Source organism: Perca fluviatilis, chromosome 1, assembly GCF_010015445.1.
Source record: "Perca fluviatilis chromosome 1, GENO_Pfluv_1.0, whole genome shotgun sequence".
Taxonomy (NCBI): Eukaryota; Metazoa; Chordata; class Actinopteri; order Perciformes; family Percidae; genus Perca; species Perca fluviatilis.
Window position 1 is genome coordinate 11,957,182 of NC_053112.1, and position 23,112 is coordinate 11,980,293.

The 23,112-nt window shown below is 39.9% G+C and overlaps 1 protein-coding gene across 1 annotated transcript in view; it reads right to left on the bottom strand.

Annotated features, from left to right (window-relative positions):
* The window catches only part of LOC120566952 (voltage-dependent T-type calcium channel subunit alpha-1I-like), a 345,248-nt gene that overhangs the window by 189,151 nt on the left and 132,985 nt on the right, over positions 1-23,112 (bottom strand). Inside the window, 1 exon segment of the mRNA XM_039813684.1 lies at positions 16,173-16,306. Coding sequence (XP_039669618.1) covers positions 16,173-16,306 — 134 coding nt within the window.

Consider the following 23,112-nt stretch of genomic DNA (forward strand, 5'->3'; position numbering starts at 1 on the left):
GATTGGCGGCATTAGCTTCATTTTTGGTCGTAAGTGAGTATATTTACAGTTTGAATTTCGTCACGCCACTTATACAACATATAACTATATGTTTTATAAAAAGCTAAGAACGGTGTCCGATTTCAAGTTAATGAATATTTGCGAGCTGTAAGGGTTTCGTTAGCTGCGACTGTCCCTTCAATCCTATGTGTACAGATTGCAGCTAGTTAGCTTCATTTTTGGTCGTAATTGAGTATATTTACAGTTTGAATTTCGTCACGCCACTTATACAACATCTAACTATATTTTTTTATAAAGCTAACAACGGTGTCTGATTTCAAGTTAATGAATATTTGTGAATTCCAGAGGAATTCTAAGAGGAGCTAGCTAGCTCTCATTGATAGAGCTCCATCCAGCCGCAGGCTCTATCAATGAGACTCATGGACAGCGCGTTTTTTTTTTATTTTCCCAATCGTTTGTTTAAATAACTCAACACATTATAATTACACACATTATAAGATTAACTAGAATCTGTGGTAAGAGAATGCTGGCGTAACAAGCTTCGCTGACCGCGCTTTCACTCACAACCGGGCATTTAGCTAGCTAGCAGGGAGAGGGGAGTTGCAGGCCCTGGAGCTCTGTCAGAGCAGCGGCGTTTGGTAGTAGTCCACCAGCCCAAACGGTGACTTTCGCGGTATGAGGTGCTGTGGGCTGCAGCAGCCGTGCCGGAGCTCAATCGGGCTCACAGCAAGCCGGTGTTAACGGGGTCTGTGGAGGAAGGCAGGCCAGGCGGGAGGCAGCAACACAGGCAGCATCAGCCTCTGAAGTCCGACACAGTCGGACAAAATTTGCACATTAGACATCAATTTTCGTAAAACGGCCCATATTTGACCTCTAAGTAGTTGATTTCTTGCATAAAAAATTCTCAGAAGTGAATTTAATGGTAAAATAGCATATGAACAATGTATAAATTTTCTGAGAACTGCGCGACCTAGATTCAGAAGACTAACTGATCTCAGGTCAGTTGTGTAGCCTATGTAAATGTTGGGGCGTGACCGTTCTCTTAATACACCCATGGGCTGACAAAGGTTCCGGTTTTTGGGAGGTTGACGTCAACTTCCAGCTTTGTTGGGATTCGCCCGTTTTCAGCGGCAGTTTCAAAATATGAAATTTTCATAGTAAAAGGGCGTCAATGGGATTTTGAGCTTCTATGTATGTCCTATTTACCCACCGAACTGTCGTTATTCAACTATGACAGGGTAAAATCGGTTTTGCATTCTATCACCCCTTTAAAGAAAACATTGGGACAAATTCAAATGTTGACCTGATGATGAGGCTAAAGGAAAAGCCGGGTGATCATCAAAGGTAGTACAATTCCTCCCTTTCGGATGACATGGAGGTCTGCAGCAGATTTAATGGCAAACCATCCAATAGTTGTGACGACATTTCACTCTGGACTGACTGACCGACAGACATTACAATCCCTAGCGACACAATGCCAGCATGGCTGAAACAATATTGTTTGTAATTATTTAAGATTGTTAGTATTCCAGTATTATATCTTACAGTATTATACTCTGACACTAATCCAACAAAATGAGAAAAGTAAACTAAAATATCATCTGCAGGCAAAAGTGGCTAATGACTGTGAAATCTGAAAAAATCAGCAACTATTCTCTCAATGTTACAGGCCAAAATAATGAATACAAGCTTTGAAGCATGGTCGTTAATCTTCTACAGTGGCTGACACTTACAACACTTTGCATACATTACAGTTCCCCAGCATTAACAGCAAACATTAATCTGCTTTTTGTCACATCAGGTGCAACATACGTACATTAGCAAAGACATATTTAATTGATGATCCAGGCGGTGGATGGCCTTAGAAAAAAATAATGCGGCTGAATAGATATCGCACTTTTAGGCCATTCTGCTGGCTTTTACATGGCCTAAAAAGCAAGAATAAACTACCGTAATATGGCAATTACCAGACAGCACTAAATGTCTCACAGTCCAGGCAAAAACTCCTTCTGGAGAAGATGGCATTAATTATTAAAATGAGATTAATGGATGCAGTATATCTTCAGTCCCAGAAGTGGTTTGCAAGTAAGAGAAGATAGAGGCGCGCACACATGCACACAGACAAGTGAGCACACAGGACACGCACTCATTTACAACAGCTCTGACGCACTTGTCTATTTTATTTTTCTACAGACCACCACACAAACTCGTTCTTAAATCTCTTCCTTTATGCTTAAATTATATCTCTCTACTTTTTTTCTTCTTAACATACTCTTCCTCCTCTCCCTGTGTATTATTTTCCATTCTCTGTGTGTATTATTTTCCATTCTCACATTCCTGCAGAGTGTTGTGTGGCGTCAGAGCTCTAATGAGCTATTGTTACACCTCCAGCTGGGTACAGATACTCATACTCATACACATACACATGTACACATGTCCCTATGTGTGTGTGTGTGTGTGTGTGTGTGTGTGTGTGTGTGTGTGTGTGTGTGTGTGTGTGTGCGTGCGTGCGTGTGTGTGTGTGTGTGTGTGTGTGTCTTCTATGCACAGACCGTGATGTGAATACCTTGTCAGAGATGAAAGCCATCTGTCTGCTGAAGCTGTTATGGACACATTAGCCATCCCTCTTCCCACATGTTTTCCCCCAATTCTTCTTGTAAAGACTTCTCAGACGTCCAATTTAAGCCTCTGACTTTGTCACTTACTACTACGAAACAAAATACACAGCAGGAGAGTAAATGGTCGAGTAGGACTCCGTCCCAGAAAACTGCAGTCTTCGAAAAGTCCATTGAACAGGGTTTCTGCAGGTTTCACCAAGTCAAATGTAAGACTTTTTATGACCTGTTGAAGACCATTATGAATGCAACTTAAGACCTACAGTATATCTCGACACTAAAGTACAACGAAATGCAGAGTCACAAAATTACTTGCAAAGTAAATAAATGTATTTTTTGAATAAAAGTGGCATGGAATAATAACAATTGGTACTTCTAAAGCAAATTATATTTGGAATAGCAAAAGAAAGAACTTCAACACCATGGAATCAAAAAAATAAATATCTAAAGCGCTGCGGGAGCATTTTAATGAGCATTAGAGGTAGCGTTACATGGACATAGAAAATCAAGACCTGTTAAAAATGATTTAAGACCTACAGTAGAACACAATACTTCAGCGAATGTAAGACTTTTTAAACCTGATGCTGATGAAGAGAGGTCACAATCAGTCTTGTATAAAGTAATTGAAAGCAATACTTGAGTAAAGGTACAAGTATCTTACCAGAACATGACTTTGGTAGAAGTTAAAGTCACCTTTTAGAATATTACTTGAGTAAAAGTATGTGATATTTATTGTACTTGAGTATCAAAAAGTAATTCTCTGATATTGAATGTACTTAATTATTAAATTAGAAGTAAAAGTAGAGAAAAACCTTTTTTATTGTGGCTTCCTTATAGTAAAGCATACTATTTAGGGTTTCCACACCTTAAACATCAAATTCAAAGTCTGACATCAACAAAGAGAAAAACAGAAACAGAATTTTCATTTTTTTGTGAGATAGAATCTTTCACTGCAATGTACAAAAACATTTCTTGCAAGTAACGACTAACGAAGATGCTTACCGGTCACAATTAATGTTGGGTATTGTTTGGGTTTTAAAACGATACTTTTAAAACGGTGCCGGTGCCTAAACGGTGCCTGAACTGATACTTTAAAAAAATAGGGGAATAGGGTATTTTACAATAACTTTGAATGCACCATGAGGCTTACTAGTTTCAAGTGAACGCACCGCCTGTGTTGGTTTTCGGACAAAGGCAGCTGCACACTGCTTAACGTCCCGCTGTTGGAATCCTCTACAGTGAAATACAGACAGTGAAATACCGTTTAGCCTATCTTTAAAGGAATACTATATTTTAGGAAATGCATTTGTATGTGTTCTTTCTATTAAATGAGTTCAATGAAGGTGTTAATACCAGTTTCATCTCACTGCATTCAGTACAGCAGGAATGTGTTTAGCCTCACAAACGTTAGCCGCAAGGAGATATGGCGAACTGTGCCTGGTTAAGGGTGCGCAGTGTTGCCACAGATTTTCAGAGGTAATTAACTTTTGAAAGGTTGCAAGAAGATAGATCATGTCAATTTGCATATGCACAACACCCTTAGACAATGATATCCATCAAATATTGAGAGATTTAAAAGGTTTTCACAAAATGAAATCAAACTTCATTACCAGCTGTGATTGTATAAGCTGCTATCACGTTATTGATTGGTAGAAACAGTTGAAATTGCTTGTAATAAAACTGGAACAAGGAGATTATTGTTAAATCTTGTAAACTGTGGTAAATAGTCGTTATTTCATTTAGAACAACAAAAGGAGAAAACTAGGCTAAACATACACTAGATTAGGTCTAATCTCTTCATGAAACGAACAGAAATTTTAATAATCAAGAGAAATCTTTAAAAAAAGTTATAGCTGCATTGTCAGAGAGAAAAGTGACATAGGTATCATGTCATTTACATTTCTGTTGTGGAAGGCTATGCTAGTTGAAGTAGCGTCCATCCGTGCTTTTATACATTTTAAGCGTGGGTGGCCTTAAGTTTTAATTCAAATTTGACCCTTTCTGTGTGCTCTTCCAGTCAGTCAAAGTGCATCCATCATCAAAGTGAACGCATGACACCCAGGGGGGGATATACTGTAAATGATGTAAGGGAAATATTCAGTACTCTGGGGGACAGCCTGTACTGTAAGTAGTAATACACATCATTGTCATGCAAAAATATTCAGAAATCACTCCTGATAATTTTTAATAGCATCCAGTTGATGAAAGTATTACATGTGCTTTTTTGTTTTAACACCATACCTGGTTTATCTTAACCAGGAGACGTAATCAGATGACATAGGAGAGTCAACAGAAACTGGACTGAACAGACTTAGATTCACAGTTCTGAACAAACTGCTCGACCGACAAGGGTTGAAAATAATCTGGTAGCAAATTACCAGTATGCATCTATGTATATATTCTATATTAGTCATTTGGAATTAGGAGAATAATCAGCCATGAAGGCACATCTGTTGAGCCAGTTGGTGCTATATGATACCAGACTGATTCCCAGGCTTCATTTACTGTACGCTTAGTGTCAAACAGTATTCAGCATCATTAACTCAAGTACCTCATGGATCATCTTCCAATTAAACTAATTAGAATATGTGCATATCGTAACATGTGCACCCAAACACACAGTGCACAAACGCATACATTTTAAAGACTAAGCTTTAGTAAATAAAACACTTCATTCGGTTTGTGACCATCACCCATTGCATTAAATCTGCACTGCAAATTAGTATTTTTAGAGTTTATGGATAGTATGAAAATACTGACACATATGCACACACTGAGCACTAATGTGTTGGATATGTTACACATCGGATCAACATAATGTGTCACATATTCATTAAGCATGCAGCAGCATTACGGCTGGTGCTTGAAAGTGTGTCGTCAATAATTATAAGTGTGTATTATACATGAGCCAAGGCTCCTGCTACGTTCTTAAAAGTTGTCAACTGTCAATTTTTATACAAGAATGGAAAATATGTTAAATTGCTTATAACGGTGGTGCATTAGGTTTTGGTTTGTGGAACTACTAAACAAAACTGACTTTTGGGAACATACTGATCATACGGATGGAAGTGGTTTCTGGTTTGCGAAAACTTGGTTCCATTGGTGTAGAATAATTCAAGCGGACAAAAGCTTCTGTTTTCTATGACATTGTGTCTTATTCCCAATTATTCAATATCTTAATTCTCAACTCTTTATCAAACAAATCAGTGTCACAAAATCATCAAATTTGCAGATGACACTCTTGTCATTGTTGGTGTAATCTTGTAAAATTATGAATAATTAGTAGATGGTCCTTCAAAATAAATGTTGAAATGCACCTGGTTATTCACACAGGAACATGAGTAGTTATTTTCAACCTTATCCAAGAACATGCTTACTTCCATCCAATATTGAAGAAAACCATATGAGCAGACAAAACTTATTTCTGTAAATGGAGGGGGAGAACATTTGATATATATGTAAATATAGTTCTGCTAAAGAAAGATTGAGATCAATTATGGTCTCCCATCTGCTCTCCTCACCAGTATATGGTTTGGCAGCTAAGAATGTAAGGGGGAGGCAGTTAAGATATATACTGAAAGCATATGTTTGATATATGACGGACTGCACATTTACAGTGTACACATATAAGCACACATACACATTAAAACAATGCCAGAATAGAGAGAAACAGATGGCACAAATAACAAAAAGTCTGAATCAGTTGGATCAGACATCAAATGGTCTTTACCCTGCCAGCTCCCTAGTACAAAGTCTGTGTAATCTCCGATTGAGCCCAAAGTGTGAGAATCCACAGCAAACGAGTGGGCGTGTTGATGACATTTCAGGGTTAATCGTGTTTTGATAAAAAAAAAGAATGTATCTTTTTTGATTTAGAATGTTTTCAACCCCTAAGGGGTCCTCAGAGTTACTGCAAATATACATTAACATGAATCTAACACATTATTAGCAAAGCCTTTTTGCTAAGCAAAAACATGTAATCTACACAGTATTGATGATAGGCTTACTATAGGTAAGACTTCAAATTTCTATTTAGAGGTTGTACCAGAATAGGTTTATGTGGTTTAATTTAAAAAAAAAAACACTATATTTTTTTTGTACTGCACATTGCTGCAGCTCCTCTTTTCACCCTGTGTGTTGAGCTCTCCGTTTTAGCTACAGAGTGAGGCATCACACTTCTGTTCCATCTTTGCTGGGAGTCGCACATGCTCAGTACCTAGGTAAGGACTATTAGCCAGTCAGAAGCAGAGTATGAGGGCGTGCCACGCTAGCAGCTAAGCGAGCATTATAACGTGTGTTACAAAGTGACGCATGTTTGTCACGGAAGTAAAGGCTGGACTACAACAGAGCTGTTTGGATCAGTTTGTGAACAGTGTTTTCTCTGGAAGATGGTAAGTCCCTTTGGGGGGGACTTTGGGCTTTTTCACTTTGTAAACCTATAACGTGCACAAAAAGATATATAACACAATAAAGGAAAAGGAAAAAGCCTAAAAGACACAGCAAATAAATGTTACACAATGTATGTAGTTGGCGGTCCCTGCTCCATCTCTCTTTTAGATAAAGGGTCCTTGGCCTAAAAAACTTTAAGACCCCTGGCCTAAAGGAACTCTTTCTATAAACAGAACCATCTTCTGAACTATCCAAAGCATAAGAGGACCGCATGTACTGTAAAAGTGCAATGAACAGTAGCGATGTTTCCATCTAATTGTCAAGCCAATTTTAAGCAAACTTTTAAAATGTCGCAAAAAAGAAAATGCGAATTAGAAGCGTTTCCATCAACTGGTTTAGTGGGAATAAACTAGACTATGCAAAGCGTAGTTTCGTCACAAGTTGACGTTACGCATGGTTGTAAGTTGTAAAGAGGCTTGCTAAATCAAAGAGTTTAGAAGCTAAGTTTAATAGCGCACTGCAACTTCACTAAGCACCATGTGCCACACAACACGGCGCACTTAATGGGACCCATATACCGATCCTTTCCCCATCCGATGGATACCGGGACTATAGTCATGTGAGTTACGTGTTCGCTACATCACAACTTATTCGGCAAAGCTGTTTTTTCGAATTTTGCGATTTCCATCAACACTTTCTAATGCGATACTTCAAAATGCACGTAAAAATAAGTTGAGTTGGAAACACGGCCAGTGTCTTCTTGCAGCCGGAAAAACGTTGCTCTATTCACATAGAAAGAATAAATATGTTTTATTATTATCATTTTAAACCATGTACTACAATTTGAAGTGGCCGTATAAGCTGATAAATCCTGTCTGCCTTAGGGACTTACTAACTTGTCTTCAGTCTCTGTTAACGAAAAAAAAAAAAGCCTTTCTAGCGTGGCAAGAATAATTTGCCACTGCGGTGAATCTCTCAGCAGCTGAACTTCTGCGCAGCATCGCCCATCAGGAGCCAATCGCGCAACCAGCATCTATGGCTGCAACAATGGTGGCAAGCAATAAGCTGGCTCGGATTGCCCATTGAACAGTGGTGGTTCTGCTCACACGGGTAATGCTCAGAGCAGAACATTCCAGTGAGCGAGCAACAGCCTGAGCAACAGAGGACACAGTCCTGGTTGTCATTCTTACAATAGGTTTGATAAGAATGCATTGAGAGCGTAAAATGTGTAAATTTATGAGCCCTGACATTTCTCCGTTAATACGCTTTGATGTCCCTTCCTGTCTCCACAATATATTGCTAGTATTTTTCATTCACGCTCTCTCAACACATCAGCGTGTCTTTACCTTCTCTCCCGCTCCCTCTGCTGAGTGTTGGAGACAGATAGAGGGCGTAAAGGGAGAGAGGAGGAGCTGGGAGAATGAATGGATCCTGAGAGAGGCGGTGTAAAGCTGGGCCTGCACTCACAGATATAGCCTTCTCAAAACTACCCCAGATGACAGACTGTCACAAAAGGATACACGCAAATATACAGTATGCACTCACATATGCACAGGAATACAATATATGAGGATCATTAGAAGGACAGGTTCCCGTCATGCGAACAGTTCTGAGGTACAGTCGCTTTGAGTGGAAAAAAATAAGAATCCAGGGGCAAAAAAAGGTTGTCAAACTTGAAGTGGATATTTAAAAGTGGGAAAGGGCTTTGAGAGGAGGCAACTGTGGAACTTGTAGCCGCGGTTTCTTGCTCAAGCTGACCTTCAAAAGCATAAAAAAGCGATCCTAGAGATTTATAGCTAAAATATTCAGCTTTAGCCCGCTTCCTTTGTAAGATACTTGGTCATTGATGAATCATTTAACTCCTGTATTTAATTTACTGTATTTTTTTTACGAGGATTTGTTCATTCATGATAGTTAACTTTGACACAGATTTTGGCAGAGGTCACAGACGTCAATCCAAGCCAAGATTCCCCTTGCTCCCAGTGCTGTTTCCAAAAAAACTAAAAAAAAGCTCTACAACTAAACATCAAATCTCATGCAGGCAAAAGTCCCACTGTAATGCTGAGCAATTGCAGGAAGTCAGCAGTGAACTTCTCCACCTTCCCCTTTTTTTTTTGTCTTCCTCCCCCTCCCTGTCCACTCTGCTGCAGGCGAACACAGTTGCGCTCCAACAAATTAGGATCAGAGTCACTCATTGTGAGTAATGTTACAACAGCAACCAAGAGCCACGCTGCTGTACATATATCACACTGGAGATCTGAATAAGGAGAGACTGATATCCTATGTTTTGTGTGTTGTGGATAAAAGAACTGCCATGATTATCTCAGCTGTAGGAAACCGGAGTTTGAATGACAAAATATATTTCAGATGTTCAATAAGGAAAGGCCAACATTGGCTCCATCGGTTGCACTGGATTGTTTTACGTGTTGTCTTTAACACATTAACAATGTGGGAAGGTTTGCACTCTTGACTCCAGGTCTAAAAAAAAAAATTGCTTGCCTTTTGCATCTGAAGAGGCTTTTTTTTAATAGTGATTCATCAGACTGCTGTCTTTTTTTTCTAACACCCTGGGCTGGAAACTGGAAACCCATTAACAAGGGAGTTAATTGGGAAAAACATCAGGAAATAGTGTGTATGTATACCACAGTGAAATAATGCCAATTTAACTTTGGTAAAAAAATTATGGCATATTTGAATGTACTTTATAAAAACAAAACACTAGCCTCGTGAGACCGTCCTGATCTCGCGAGCTCCAGTGTTCTACTCGCAGATCAGTCTGGCATCTTGAGATAGAGAAGATTTGGAGCCGTTCGCCAAACGACCGACCAACCAGCGTTGGTTTTGAGGCGAGTTTAGGTGTGACGCAACAAGAAGCGACTGTTAGTCTAAACAACATGGCAGCTTCCAAGGATGAGATGAGCGTAGCTATCGCGCAAGTTTTATCCGAATTACAAAGTATTTCTTCATTGAAAGAAGAGCAAAAAACGGCACTGGAGGCTTTTCTCGGAGGAAAAGATGATCTTGCTCTTCCCCTGGTTTCGGCAAGTTTGATCTGATTGGTTGATTTGGCCCGTCTATCGACAACATAGGTGGTGATAGACAGATGGGTTATCCAATCAGCTAACCAGTATTTTCGCCCCTTCCCAAAAGTTCTCCAACGGAAAGTTCCCAGATGGATATGCCGAGCAAATGCGAAGCAATCCATCTGGCGGAGTCAGGTTGAAAAAACACTGGCCCCATTAAAAAATCATGGGTTCCCAAACAGAGTTTAATATCAAAATATGGAGAAATAAAAATCTAAATTACAGCTGCAACCTGGTTTCTGCAAATACCACCACCAAAAAACACTTGGTTAATGCTTTGAATCTATTTATAAGATATTTACATATATTGTGAATTTACTTAAACACCTTGACTGGCAGGGAAGGACCTTTTATTATAAATCAAATGTAAATGTTTTAAATAGATACTAAGTGTAGGCAATGTCTAAGCGATCTAGCATAATGGAAACTATCTAGCCAACTCAACAACAATGAATTGTTGACACAGAAATGTTCATTTGAGTCATAATGCATTCAAAATAAAAAGCCTGACAAACAGACATCCAGCGGGGGGGTGCCTGTGGGAGACTTCCTTCAAAGAGCAAACTTCTGGTTTAGTGTTGGACACCTGCCTTCTCCACACCAGTTCACACAAACAAACGGCATTCTCACACATTGCTTTATACAATCTGACTGTTTGCAGGGGTCTGGTTCAGCTTCATAGGCAAGCTAAGCAGAGCCTGGTGTGAGACTCACGCTGCTCCTAATCCCTTTCCTGCAGCTCGCCTACTGGTTGTGTTTGCAGCACACAAGTTCCCAGGGGTGCAACGTTTTATCAACCCCCCCATCCTCATCCCCTACACAAGCTGCATGTGGTGAATGAAAGACTGGGGAGTAATTGGTGGTGGTGGTGGTGGTGGCATCTCTCTGCAATGCACACGCTGAGCATTGGGGTTTGGCGCACAGAGACGAGGTGAGAGATCTCTGTGGCTGCTGCTTAGAGGATGATGACTGAAGGAAAAGTGTGGAGAGGGAGGGCGAAGAAAGACATTGTGCTGAAACTGTGGGATCAGAGTGGAGGAAACTGGACTAGATAAAGCACTAGAAGAAAGCAAGATGGAGACAGCAGTATCTTCTCTAGCCTAAGGGCTGGAACAGTGCGTGGCTGGTGACTGTTGACTGTTGAAAACCAGGGCAGTAAAAGTGAATGAGAAATGTTCACCCTTCCCAGAGGGGAAAAGAAGAGGAGGATGAAGGGAGCAGAAAAGGCAGAGGAAATGTGTAAGATAGAAAAATGCAAGTCGAGTTAAAAATGGAAAGCTACAGGGGGACAATGGAAAGGGGAAGCTTAATAATTCATCTACAAAAGATGTAACAGAAATACATATCTTGGAACGCAATATTTTAAAACAACTATTTGAATATTAATTAAAAGGGGGAAGAGAAAATGTTGGAGGGAAATGAAGATGTGATTTTATCTCATGTGTAGAGTGGTCTTTAGTGTGGTCTGTGGTGTGGACTTTTTCCAAGCCCATCTGTTTTGACGACCACATTAGTGTACGGAAGTTACAGGACATGTTCAGGGCTGGACTGGGACAAAAAATCAGCCGTGGCATTTTTGGTGGGTGTCAAGACTAATCTGTTGATCTCACACTTAAATAATTCATTCATTCTTAGAGTTATGATTTGTATATTTATGGTATTTTTGTTATTTTTTATTATTGATATTTTATATTGTATTGTCATTATTGTTTTTATTACTATTTTGCTGGACAAAAGTGTCTGCTAAATACAATAACCATAACTAGGGGTGCACCGATCCGATATTAGGATCGTATATCGGCCCCGATATTGCAAAAATAGCTGGAATAAAAAAAATAAAAATAAAAATAGCACGGGCCGATCCAGTTTTTTTTTTTCCACACTCCGCCGCAGCACCGGGGCCCTGTTAACTGCGTACCCTTCTCACTCATGGTAGTAACTTTATAACACAACAATTAATAACCCATACAGTACTAGCTTACAACTATTTAGTTTTGAAAGGGAAACGGTGTTAAAGTTGTTTGTATGTGTAGGCTATTCATTCGATTTGAGTTTATTTTACTACTTTGCAGTTTGCACAATACAAATAGTTTAGCTTCTGTAACTGTGGAGCCAAGCAAACCCTTAATCAAAGCTTTTAGTAAACATGATGACATTAACATGTTTTTGTGATATTCTATGTACTCCTGACAGTAGAATAAGCCATTATAAACCTATATAAAGGTGGCCCATTATTGATGGCCCATTATTATGTATTTAAATTTATTTTAAGAAGTTTGATTACATTATATTTTCGATTTGAATGCACAATTGTTTTTTAAATAACAAATAAATAAGAATTCAATACATTACATCTATGTTATTTTGTCTTAGTTAGGAAAGTAATGTTTAGTTAGGAAGGTCTGGTGCCTTTAGTCTCTTCCACATGGTGGAAGGAAGGTATGATGTGGAAGGTATACAGTTTATTATTAATTCATTAACGGTATCGGATCGGTATCGGGTATCAACAGATACACAAAGCCCTGGCATCGGTATCGGTAGAGACTGAAAAAGTCGGATCGGTGCACCCCTAACCATAACCCTTCCCAAAAGCTACAATAAAGCTGAGAGTAGTGTATGCCCTGGAAAAGAGCTAATTAAGCAATTCAAGGAACACTGATGCTTGTATCATCACTAATTTTGTAGATCACACAGACTTTTCAGCTACCCAACAGGCTAACCGCTAGCATTTCCAATGTAAGCTTAAACAGTTAGGTTACCTGACAGCCACTAACTTTAATGTTACAGTCAAACTGCTTGTTGTCGTTATGACGAGAGGCGCACACGCACGCACACACACACACACAAACACACACAAACACACACACAGCCTCCCTCCCTCCCTTCCTGACAGTTAATTTGCCTACTCCTTACCACATCGTCCTCTACTCTCTCTTCCATCTTTTCCTCACTCGCTCCCATGGCCCTGTCATGGTCGGCTTCTTCCCTGTCATGATGGTGTTTCTGCTTCTCTGTATAGCCAGCCACCTCTCCTCCTCCTCGTCTTCAGGAAGCAGCTATTACAGCCCCAAACATTTCATAAATGTTGGCACATTTTGAGGAATCCGCCTGTAGATTCTTAATCTTTTTCTCCTGTCATTTCTCTGCACCTCCTTGGCACTTTGGTGGTCGTTTGTCCATTTTAACGTGGATGCTAAACTTCCAGCACAACTATTACAGCTCGTTTCTCAGGGCCGGGAGGCGTGACCATAGTGGGATTCGTAAATTTGCGGCCCGGAAGGGGGTTCCTGGATTTGATTGGGTCAGGCCAGTGTCAATAAAGAAAATGAACCAATGGGCCGCTGTGAGTTCTTTATGGGCCGGCGCGGCCAAAAAAAAATAATAATTGGTGTGCCCGGTATGCCAGACAAAAACATGTTTGGCCATCAGCTCTGTCTTAGCATGTTGCCTTTCACACTAGAGTTAACGTGCACTCCAGCATTGTGTTGGTTTCATTAAAACCCAAGACACAGGGGTATTTTATTACACACATTGCACATGTAAAACATATTTTTTTGAAAACAATTGCTTTATTAGCTGCTACATTTTACTAGTCATGGGAAGTTCAACTCAGCTGTGAAAACAGTACGAGTACAATGTATTATTTTTTTTTTTGCGCTTAAGAAGCGTTGTCAAGTTAGAAAATCATCAAATAAGCCATCAAGGTTGTCTCTGTAGTAGGAACGAAGATCTAAGACAAGATTATTGCCATTGAGTTTTTTATTATTGGCAATGTAGGACTCAGCATTTTTTCGGGGACCTGGTGTATATCGACGACGTTTCATTTCCGGGATTGTTCAGGTGCTGCCGGAAATTCTGCCGGATGTCCCTCATTTCAGCCAGATGTATGTTACCTTCCGCTTCCTTTGTGTTGGCATTTTAAACTGCGGTGGATTTCTGAGGACTATGGTTAACTGCTCCTCAGATCTCTGCAGGGTAAATCCAGACAGCTAGCTAGACTATCTGTCCAATCTGAGTTTTCTGTTGCACGACCAAAACAACCTTTGAACGTACACATGTTCCACCAAAACAAGTTCTTTCCCGGCTATTTTGCAGCGGCACCGTGGCTCCGTCAGGCGCCTAGCTCCGCCCAAGACGATTGTGATTGGTTTAAAGAAATTCCATTAAACCAGAGCAAGTTTTTCTCCCATCCCGAAATGGTGTGTGTACAAGCCAGACCCTCCTCCGTAGCGCTGTGGAGAAAGGTCTGGCAATGCGAGACTATTAGGGACCAGACTTAACTTGGCCCCTGCTGCCAAGTTCGAAATAATAGTTTTTTTTTTTTTATCTCTTGTGAGTCACTCAACTTGGAACTTTGAAGGTGCAATACGTAATCTCTGTAGTACCCCTTAAAGACAATTCACATTTTAATTAGTACGTGTACTTGTACATAATAAGACAAGCGCTCTATCACTAGATACACTAGTGAGGGTAGATTAATTGAGGATGATTCAATTAGTATACAGCTTCTTTTTATACAGTATATATTTTTTGAGTTTCTTAATGATGACAAAATCCATTGAAACGTAATACCTTTACTTTCTGTATTGTTACTGACTATTCATAATTGCTTTCCTGTGCACAGTATGTGGCAGTTAATTATGACATTTGGAAAGTCTCCAACATAATGGAGAATGTCTCTTTAAAAACGCATCAGGCAACAGAATGTACGGACGAGAGATCTTTACACAGCATCCCCCAGATAACCTGGCTGTGTCATGTGCTTTAAAGGGGATCTGTTTACCGGTCGTAGGGGGGTACTGCTCTACATGATAATCATCTCTTCAAAAAACTCCACAACATAACAATACTAGGATACAACTTGATTGTTTTGAGTCATCAAATCATGTTAATTACTTTAATTCTTATGTGCCAAGAGATAATACCCCAGCTCTGGAAATGTCTGCTTATTGCCAGAGTTTTTTTTTGTTTTTTTTTCTGTTGTGTTCATTATTCTGTCACCGACTCTACTGTTTTACCATCAAGTCAAATTAAAGCCTACCAAAATGGTATTTGTGATGGTGAGAATGCAGAGCTCATTGTATTAATTCCTGCAAACAATGTGAGTGATGCACACATCAAATAATGAAGTGTTAATCATCTCTTTAAGGAAACTAATATTTAGATATTCATTAGTGCTCCAGCAGTTACAATTATGAATTCATCTCAGCTGTCAGCTGGTGTGAAATTTGGTTGCAATGAAAAAATACATATAACATTTTCTGTGGCAATAAAACACCTGTATAGAATGTGTTAAAATAACTATTAAATGCTGCGCTTATTGATGTTGTGCTATTCCAAAACTCATGCACCTGTTCACACTCCCAGACCATGTGTAGGAAAGTTCGAGTTTGTTCAGGTTGACAGAACGTGCAATAGGGAGTAGGAATGACTTTAGAGACATATCTCCTCTGAGGAGTCCAATATGTCCTATTTTGAGAGCTATTTGTGACGCCAGAGAAAATATAGCAAAATAAATAAGTTGGCCGTAACAGTATGACCATGTGCTAAATTTAAGAATTGAAGGTAATTTCAGCTCATTCATTAAAAGTACATTGCAGTGATTAGCTCAAATATCGCTGTGGTATTGTCAGCCATGTCCCAGGTGACAGCCAGTGACTTTCAACATGTTAATATGTAATGTCATATTACATATTTAACACTGACATGATTGGCCATGCATGGTAGCACAATGAACCAACTGTCGGGACGGCACAACAAGCCATAAAAAAAGGGGAATTGGAGCCTGGACCCATGATGAATCATAATTAAATTTTTTTACTTTTAACTAATTCACTAGGACTAATTATTACACTTATGGAACTTAATAGGACAATGCATTACTGGAAATAAAATATCTTCTGTTCCCATTAAATCCTACAAATTAGTTTTATAAATGTGGTGTTTACCCATTATGCCCAATGTAATTGTTTTCATTCAGTGCTGTAAATCACTAGGCGTTGCAAGAGGTGTGTTCACTGTTCTCACTCATGTGAGTCCCCTGCCATGCAAAAGGGATAGAATAAAGGGAACAGGAGGTCCTCACCCTGCCATGACGATAAAGAAATCCAGTCGGTTCCAAGTGTCCCCGAGGTAACAGCGTCGACCAAAGATTCCAAGGGCCATCATCTTTATCACCATCTCCATTGCGAAGAAGATGTAGATGAATGCATCAAAAGCCTGACAGAAAGACATAGGGAGACAGAGACGTGGTGTCAAGAATAAAACTTTCTAAATGGAAAAACACCACCTGGTGCTATGAATCTGTAGGAACATGCTGATGGCAGAGTCAACGGGTCTATCCTGCCTGCTGTCAACAACACACAGTGGCACGGGGGAAATGTTATGTTTCCTTGACTCATCTTTGTCAAATGGGCACTTTGGCCAATGCCAAATTTTGCGCACTCGATCATCTCAGGGTTGCTCCAGCAATAGGAATGTAGGGCTGACCAAATCCACAATTTATCAAGTTTGTTAGTGTCAAGCGTGCCTCATTAAAACTTTTTGCAGACTTCTAAAGAGTCTGTTTCAGGTACATATTTCATTAGATTTTGCTTGTAAAATTGCCCATACAATAACTAACTACTAATACAATGGATACACACATCTATTTAGACAAATCTTATATAATAGATATATAAATCTTGGCATTGGTCATATTCATGGCATCTATAAGGCCTGAAGTCCTGTCTCATTTTCCATGTTAACTCCTCTGGCTTTATGTCTGTAATAAAGAAAATTAGTCCATTCATTGACTATCTGATTCATATTCTGTCAATAGATTAATGGCTACCACTACAACCTTTTTTGCAATTGACTAATTGTCATATTCAAGCAAAAGTGGCAAACATTTGCAGGTTTCCTCCTTGGTTAGCTTCCCAAATATGACAGTTTTATTTTTTTGGTCATGCTGTATATGAAGTGAATAGCTTTGGGTTTTGGATTGTTGGTTGATGTAATCTGAAAAGCACCACCTTTGGTTGTGGCAAATTATCAGCAGTAGACATTTTGCAGACCAAACACTTGATCATTTTGTTGAGAAAATAATAAGCAGATTAATCATTCATGGAAGTAACTGCTAGTTGTAGCCCAGGACAATAAACAAGGTCAAATACAGCAATACTCAGAATCAACCAATGCCTTTTGCTCAGTTTGCGAGATATTAACCCAATTTGTTCAATTGGTCGACGATGAAAAGACAAGACAGGTTTCAGTAACCTCCTCTCTTTCCTAGCCCTGTCTCCCTCCTGCGCGTCTCTCAATCTCCCTTTCCTCCCGCTTTCTCTCCACACCTCTCTGCCAATCTCTTACTTTCATCTCTCTTCAACAACTGTTATATTTACCTTCTTTCTCCTATCTTTCCCTGACAATCATATCTCTCCCTTCAAACCTTTGTCTCTCTATTAAACCTCTATTTCTCTCCTCTCATACCACCCTCTCCCCAGTTGAGCAGTTTGCCCTAAACGGTGGGGTAATGGAAAATAATTTGTTTGTGCAGTAATCAGAGATAAGCCCCACATCGACACCCCCACCTCACTCCCAGCTTTAACCATGCATCTAATTAAAAAAATCGAAATAAATCAAAGATCCCAGCTTGCTAATGCGTGTTATTGCTGTTGTGAGCAAAAAGCCTAGATTAGCTAGTGTTCTTTTCTGTGTATATACAGGGGGATTAGAGATGAACTGACGCGCTCGGTGTTGCCTGTAATTTGATTTTCAGAGGGACGTACTGGAGGCAACATGTTCGGAATCTGAACCACTGATGCGAATCTTTGTTTTGTCATTTGCTTGAAGTGAAGCATACTACTCAGCAGTCCTGGAGGACTGTAGCGATGCAGGACTGGCCTACTAATGTAGAGGGACGGTCACAGTTTGCAACCTTGACCTTTGTCAAAGCGGAAAGATGGACGAGATGGAGATGGTACCTTTTTGCAAAGATCGCCAAACCAAGGGCGAAGGAAACTTCACCAAATGTAAAAAAAAACATTCCTCCCTCTGACAAATTCAACAGCTCTCTTTCTTACAGCGCTCATTCTGTTACTTTTTATGTTAGTCCTCTGTCTCTACTGTCTCTTTTTTCTTTCACGTCTCTATACTTCTGTCATTATCCAACTCTCTGCTTTTTCTTTGTTTGGCACTCCCCTTCTATCCGTCTCCATTATTTTATGTTCTTAGCTTTTCAATCTTTTCTTACTTTGGCCGGTAGAAAATTGCTTGTGTATTTGTGAGTGTATTTTGTGTGTTGCAAGTATAGGGTGATTCATACTTAAATCTTGAGGCTGATATGACACTTGTAAAAAATATATAATATCCGTCAGTATTAACTTTTTCCACACCGATCACATGCATTGGTCTACAGCCGTGTTATTCTGAGTCACTCACTAAATTGATCCGGGTTGTGCGAGTCACTTGAGTCACTTGAGTCAATATTGAATGCTACATCTGAGGCAAGCTTTTGATTTGGATAAATGCCATGTTTTCATTTAGAATATTAAAATTTTATTTGGAAAATGTTATATCAATAAATGTAAATGGTCTGAAAGAAAACCGAATAGTCATTTAAAAAGGAGGTGAAATTATATTTTGAAACTTTAAAAAGGACAAATAAGAAAGCCATCCAGAATCTGAACATTTACAATGCCTTACAACCTCTTTAATGTAAATTTCATGCGCCCCTTTTTCATGTATGTATGTATGCATTTCATGTTTTCAATATGTATGTGTATCTGTACCTGAATAATAAAGTTTTTTGAAGACAAAAAGTTGTTGGCGAGCCGAGCCGAGGCAAGCTTGCAATGTTTCGGACTGTCTGCTCGACCTAATTGCATTTTAATATACTACATTTATACACCAAATCTAAATGTGCAGAACATTGTATGTTATTTCAGAAGTGAAAGAATGGCTTTTGTTGTTGATTTGCTTTACCCTGAGCTCGAGCAGAGACATAACTCGCTCGTCTGAATCAGATCCCCTCATGACCACGTAGCCGGCTGATTCGGCTGATTCGCGGGGTTGACTGACTCCCGCGAGAACTCACGAATCATCGACAACTCATGAGTTATCAAGGACTTGTGAGTTGTCGACAACTCATGAGTTGTCTGCGAGGCGAGCTTGCAATGTTTCGGACTGTCTGCTCGAGCTAATTGCATTTTAATATACTACATTTATACACCAAACCTACAGTAGGCCTAGCTAGGCTACGTGCAGAACATTGTATGTTATTTCAGAAGTGAAAGAATGGCTTTTGTTGTAGATTTGCTTTACCCTGAGCTCGAGGAGGGGCTGCACTCGCCCTGAACCGGGTTAATGATACTAGAGACTCGCGATTCGTGAGTCAATTTAAAGACTCGGGTTAAAGATCCGAGTGAATCACGACTCAAACAGGTTTAATGCTAACACACTCACAATGACAATGCTAAGTTGAAGATGTTGGGCAGTTACTATTTTTACCTAGCCTAGAAATCTAGACTGCACCCTAGTGGCAGCAAATGTAATTTGCAGCCAGGGTCGTCTAGCAACTCTCCGTTGGCTCGCGAGCTGGAAAAACCAAACTCTAGTCAGGCCAATCACATCGTGTATAGAGTCGGTGGGCGGGCTTAACATAATGACGACAGAGTTGCAACGGTTCCGCGTGAATTCCCTGCTACTTGAAAACAAAGAAGATGGCTTTGGCTGCGTCTCTGGAAGACTTTTCTTTGAGAAAAGAACAAAGAACGGCACTGAAGTCATTCTTAAAAAAGGAAGATGTCACCTTCTTCGTTGCTCTGCCTGGTTGTAGCTCTATCCTATTGCGTGCAGAGGGAATTTGAAAGACAACCGTTTATCCCACCCCTCGGATTGAGCCCTGCCAATGGTGCGTTTCCAGATCCAACATTTTGATGTGGGTCTGGCTTGTCAGGCTAGCATGCAAATTTACCTAATCAAATAGCTCTGAAGGTTCCAAACACATCTTCAAAACATTTTTTCAATCCAACTCAACAAGTGATCAGATCAAAGAATGCTGCTTTTATAAAAGACACTTCAGGACACAGCCTTGGTAGAGTTGTGTGTCCAAGCACTCATTTGGTCTTTTTTAATTTGCAGGGAAGGACCCCATTTGCATGCAGTTCTCTTTCTGAGGGCTTGTTATTGATTCTCAAACATTTCCTATTCTGTAAGATGAAAACAGTGTTGTCTCAACACAACAACGTGTGATGTCTAGGAAGATTCTCACCCATCCAGGCCATAGGATAGCTAGAGGGAAGTCAAGATGCAAATTCAATTTCAGTTTGATGTTAAAGATGTATGAACACACATCCAAGAGGCGTTAGAAGTGGATAAAGCCTTCATGATGAGTTGTGTCATGTGTGTCTTTAGGACAAAACTACTATTTTAGTTGCCTCTGACTCTCACATAACAAACTAAGTTGCACAAATTGTAGATAATCTGAAATTGGCTTATCATGCAAATTGTCTTTTTCACATTCCATCCACTCACCCATCCATCTACTGTATAAGCGTATACGAGCTGACTAGCTAAATAACTAACTAAGCTTCCAGAGGTCTTTAGTTCCACAGAGCTTAAATATTCTGCTGGTAAGGCACCATTGAAATCATGGTATTGATCAACGGATTTTCTGAGAGGAGAGTATTGACTGTGGCGCTGTAGCGCACTAAATCCATGCTGATATTGAATAGGGTCTATAGATACTTGGAGGAGAAATTCCATTAGGTCCAACTCACCAGCCAGCTTCCCCAGGGAGCCGAATCAATCTACTGTGTGTGTTGGCTGTTATATGATGAGTGTGGTGCCTTGTGTGTTCGTGTGAGAATGTGAAAAAAATAAATAAATAAAAAAACACAGGACGCAGGGGTGATTCAACAAGTGCTTCACACCGACAGACTGAAGACATACGTGCACACGCTCGCGCACAGATGTTACACCCACTCAGGCCACCTTTTGACATAAAGTGAGAAGGGATTCGGTGTCTTGCCAGATGACGAGGAAAGCTGCCGGGGTGCCGTGCGTGAGAAAGTCATGCTCGCTGCACCATAAAGACCACATGCTAGCAGTGAGTCACTGCGAGGAGTTACAGGCTCCAGCATGGCAGGGAGGGCAGAGCGTGAGGGGAGAGCGACACATCCAACGGCTGAAAGGGAAGGAATACAGAGAAGAAGAGAGAGGGAGGGTGTGTGTGCATGTGAATTAGTGTGTTCTTTATGTGTCAACACGAGTATGTAGGAATAAATGGATACATGTGTGCACACTTCCTAGAAGCACACTCTTTGCTCTCAGCTTCTAGGAATGTGAGGGCATGTTATGTGTACGGATGTTTCTGCCTTTGTGAGCTTAGTGTGTCTGCTTTTGTTTGGGTTCAATATAAAATATGTATGGCTGAGTGTAAGTGTGCAGATTGGTTACACATGTTTGTATGTGAATAAGTGGTTTCCCACAAATGAATGCGTGTAGAGCAAATACAGTACAGGCCAAAAGTTTGGACACACCTTCTCATTCAATGCGTTTCCTTTTTATTTTCATGACTATTTACATTGTAGATTCTCACTGAAGGCATCAAAACTATGAATGAACACATATGGAATTATGTACTTAACAAAAAAGTGTGAAATAACTGAAAACATGTCTTATATTTTAGATTCTTCAAAGCAGCCACCCTTTGCTTTTTTATTAATAAGGGAAAAATTTCCACTAATTAACCCTGACAAGGCACACCTGTGAAGTGAAAACCATTTCAGGTGACTACCTCATGAAGCTCATTGAGAGAACACCAAGGGTTTGCAGAGTTATCAAAAAAGCAAAGGGTGGCTACTTTGAGGAATCTAAAATATAAGACATGTTTTCAGTTATTTCACACAAGTACATAATTCCATATGTGTTCATTCATAGTTTTGATGCCTTCAGTGAGAATCTACAATGTAAATAATCATGAAAATAAAGAAACACATTGAATGAGAAGGTGTGTCCAAACTTTTGGCCTGTACTGTACATCAGTTTTACATTCTCCTGTGTAACTAAGTCAACTGTATAGAACTCTGTTAAAAACTCAAAGATCAGTGGCCGGGTTGGCTCAGTGGTAGAGCAGGCACACGAATACGTAGGTTTAGGTTTATGCCTCGACGCAGAGGTCCAGGGTTTAAGTCCGACCTGTGACTATTTCCTGCATGTCTTCCCCCCCTCTCTCTCTCCCCTTTCTCACCTAGCTGTCCTATCAATTAAAGGCGGAAAAGCCTAAAAAATAATCATTAAAATAAAAAACTCAAAGATCACAAAGTGGTTAAAACAAAGAAGAGAAAAACATCACTCTTCCGTCACGCCAGTGGCTCTGTGAAGCTGTAATGCTGATTGTAAAGAAGGCCACGTTTAAAAAGATAAATAAAGGTTAAGCCCCGAAGTCGGTTTTGGAGCCATTGCAGTCGTGGTAAAGTAAATGTAAATATTAGCCAGAGGGTGGTGTCAGGGTAAGAATATCATCACAAAATAGTGGTGCGAGCTGTGGTAAATGTACCTCTTCATTTTTTAAACACAGTATATTGCATCACTTGTTCAAATAAGATACAGCAGAATAGTTTCAAGCCCTCGGAGAGCTGATCCAGCTGTGCAGCTGTCCTTAGCAACTCAGATGTCACTACTCGGGGCAGGATGTCTCCTTTCCCAAACAGTGTTTTCTCAATTCCTCCTTTATTGCATCTCTTCCTTGCACTTTAAATAGAAGAGACTAGGACATTAGTGAAATAAATGCAGAGACAAATAGGGGAGCTGGATAAATCAATGGACAGATTAAACAAACTAACAATGCTATGGATGGCTGCAGTGACACAATACTTTAAAGTAAACGTCCGCATGGTCACAAAGACTATGGTGAAACACTGACGTTTTGCAAAAGAAAAGACAAAGAGTCGGGGGATTACCAAATTAATTAGGATTCATCCTCTGGGGACCGTTTTCATGGCAATCAAACCAATAGTCACAGAGATATTTCACTCTGGACC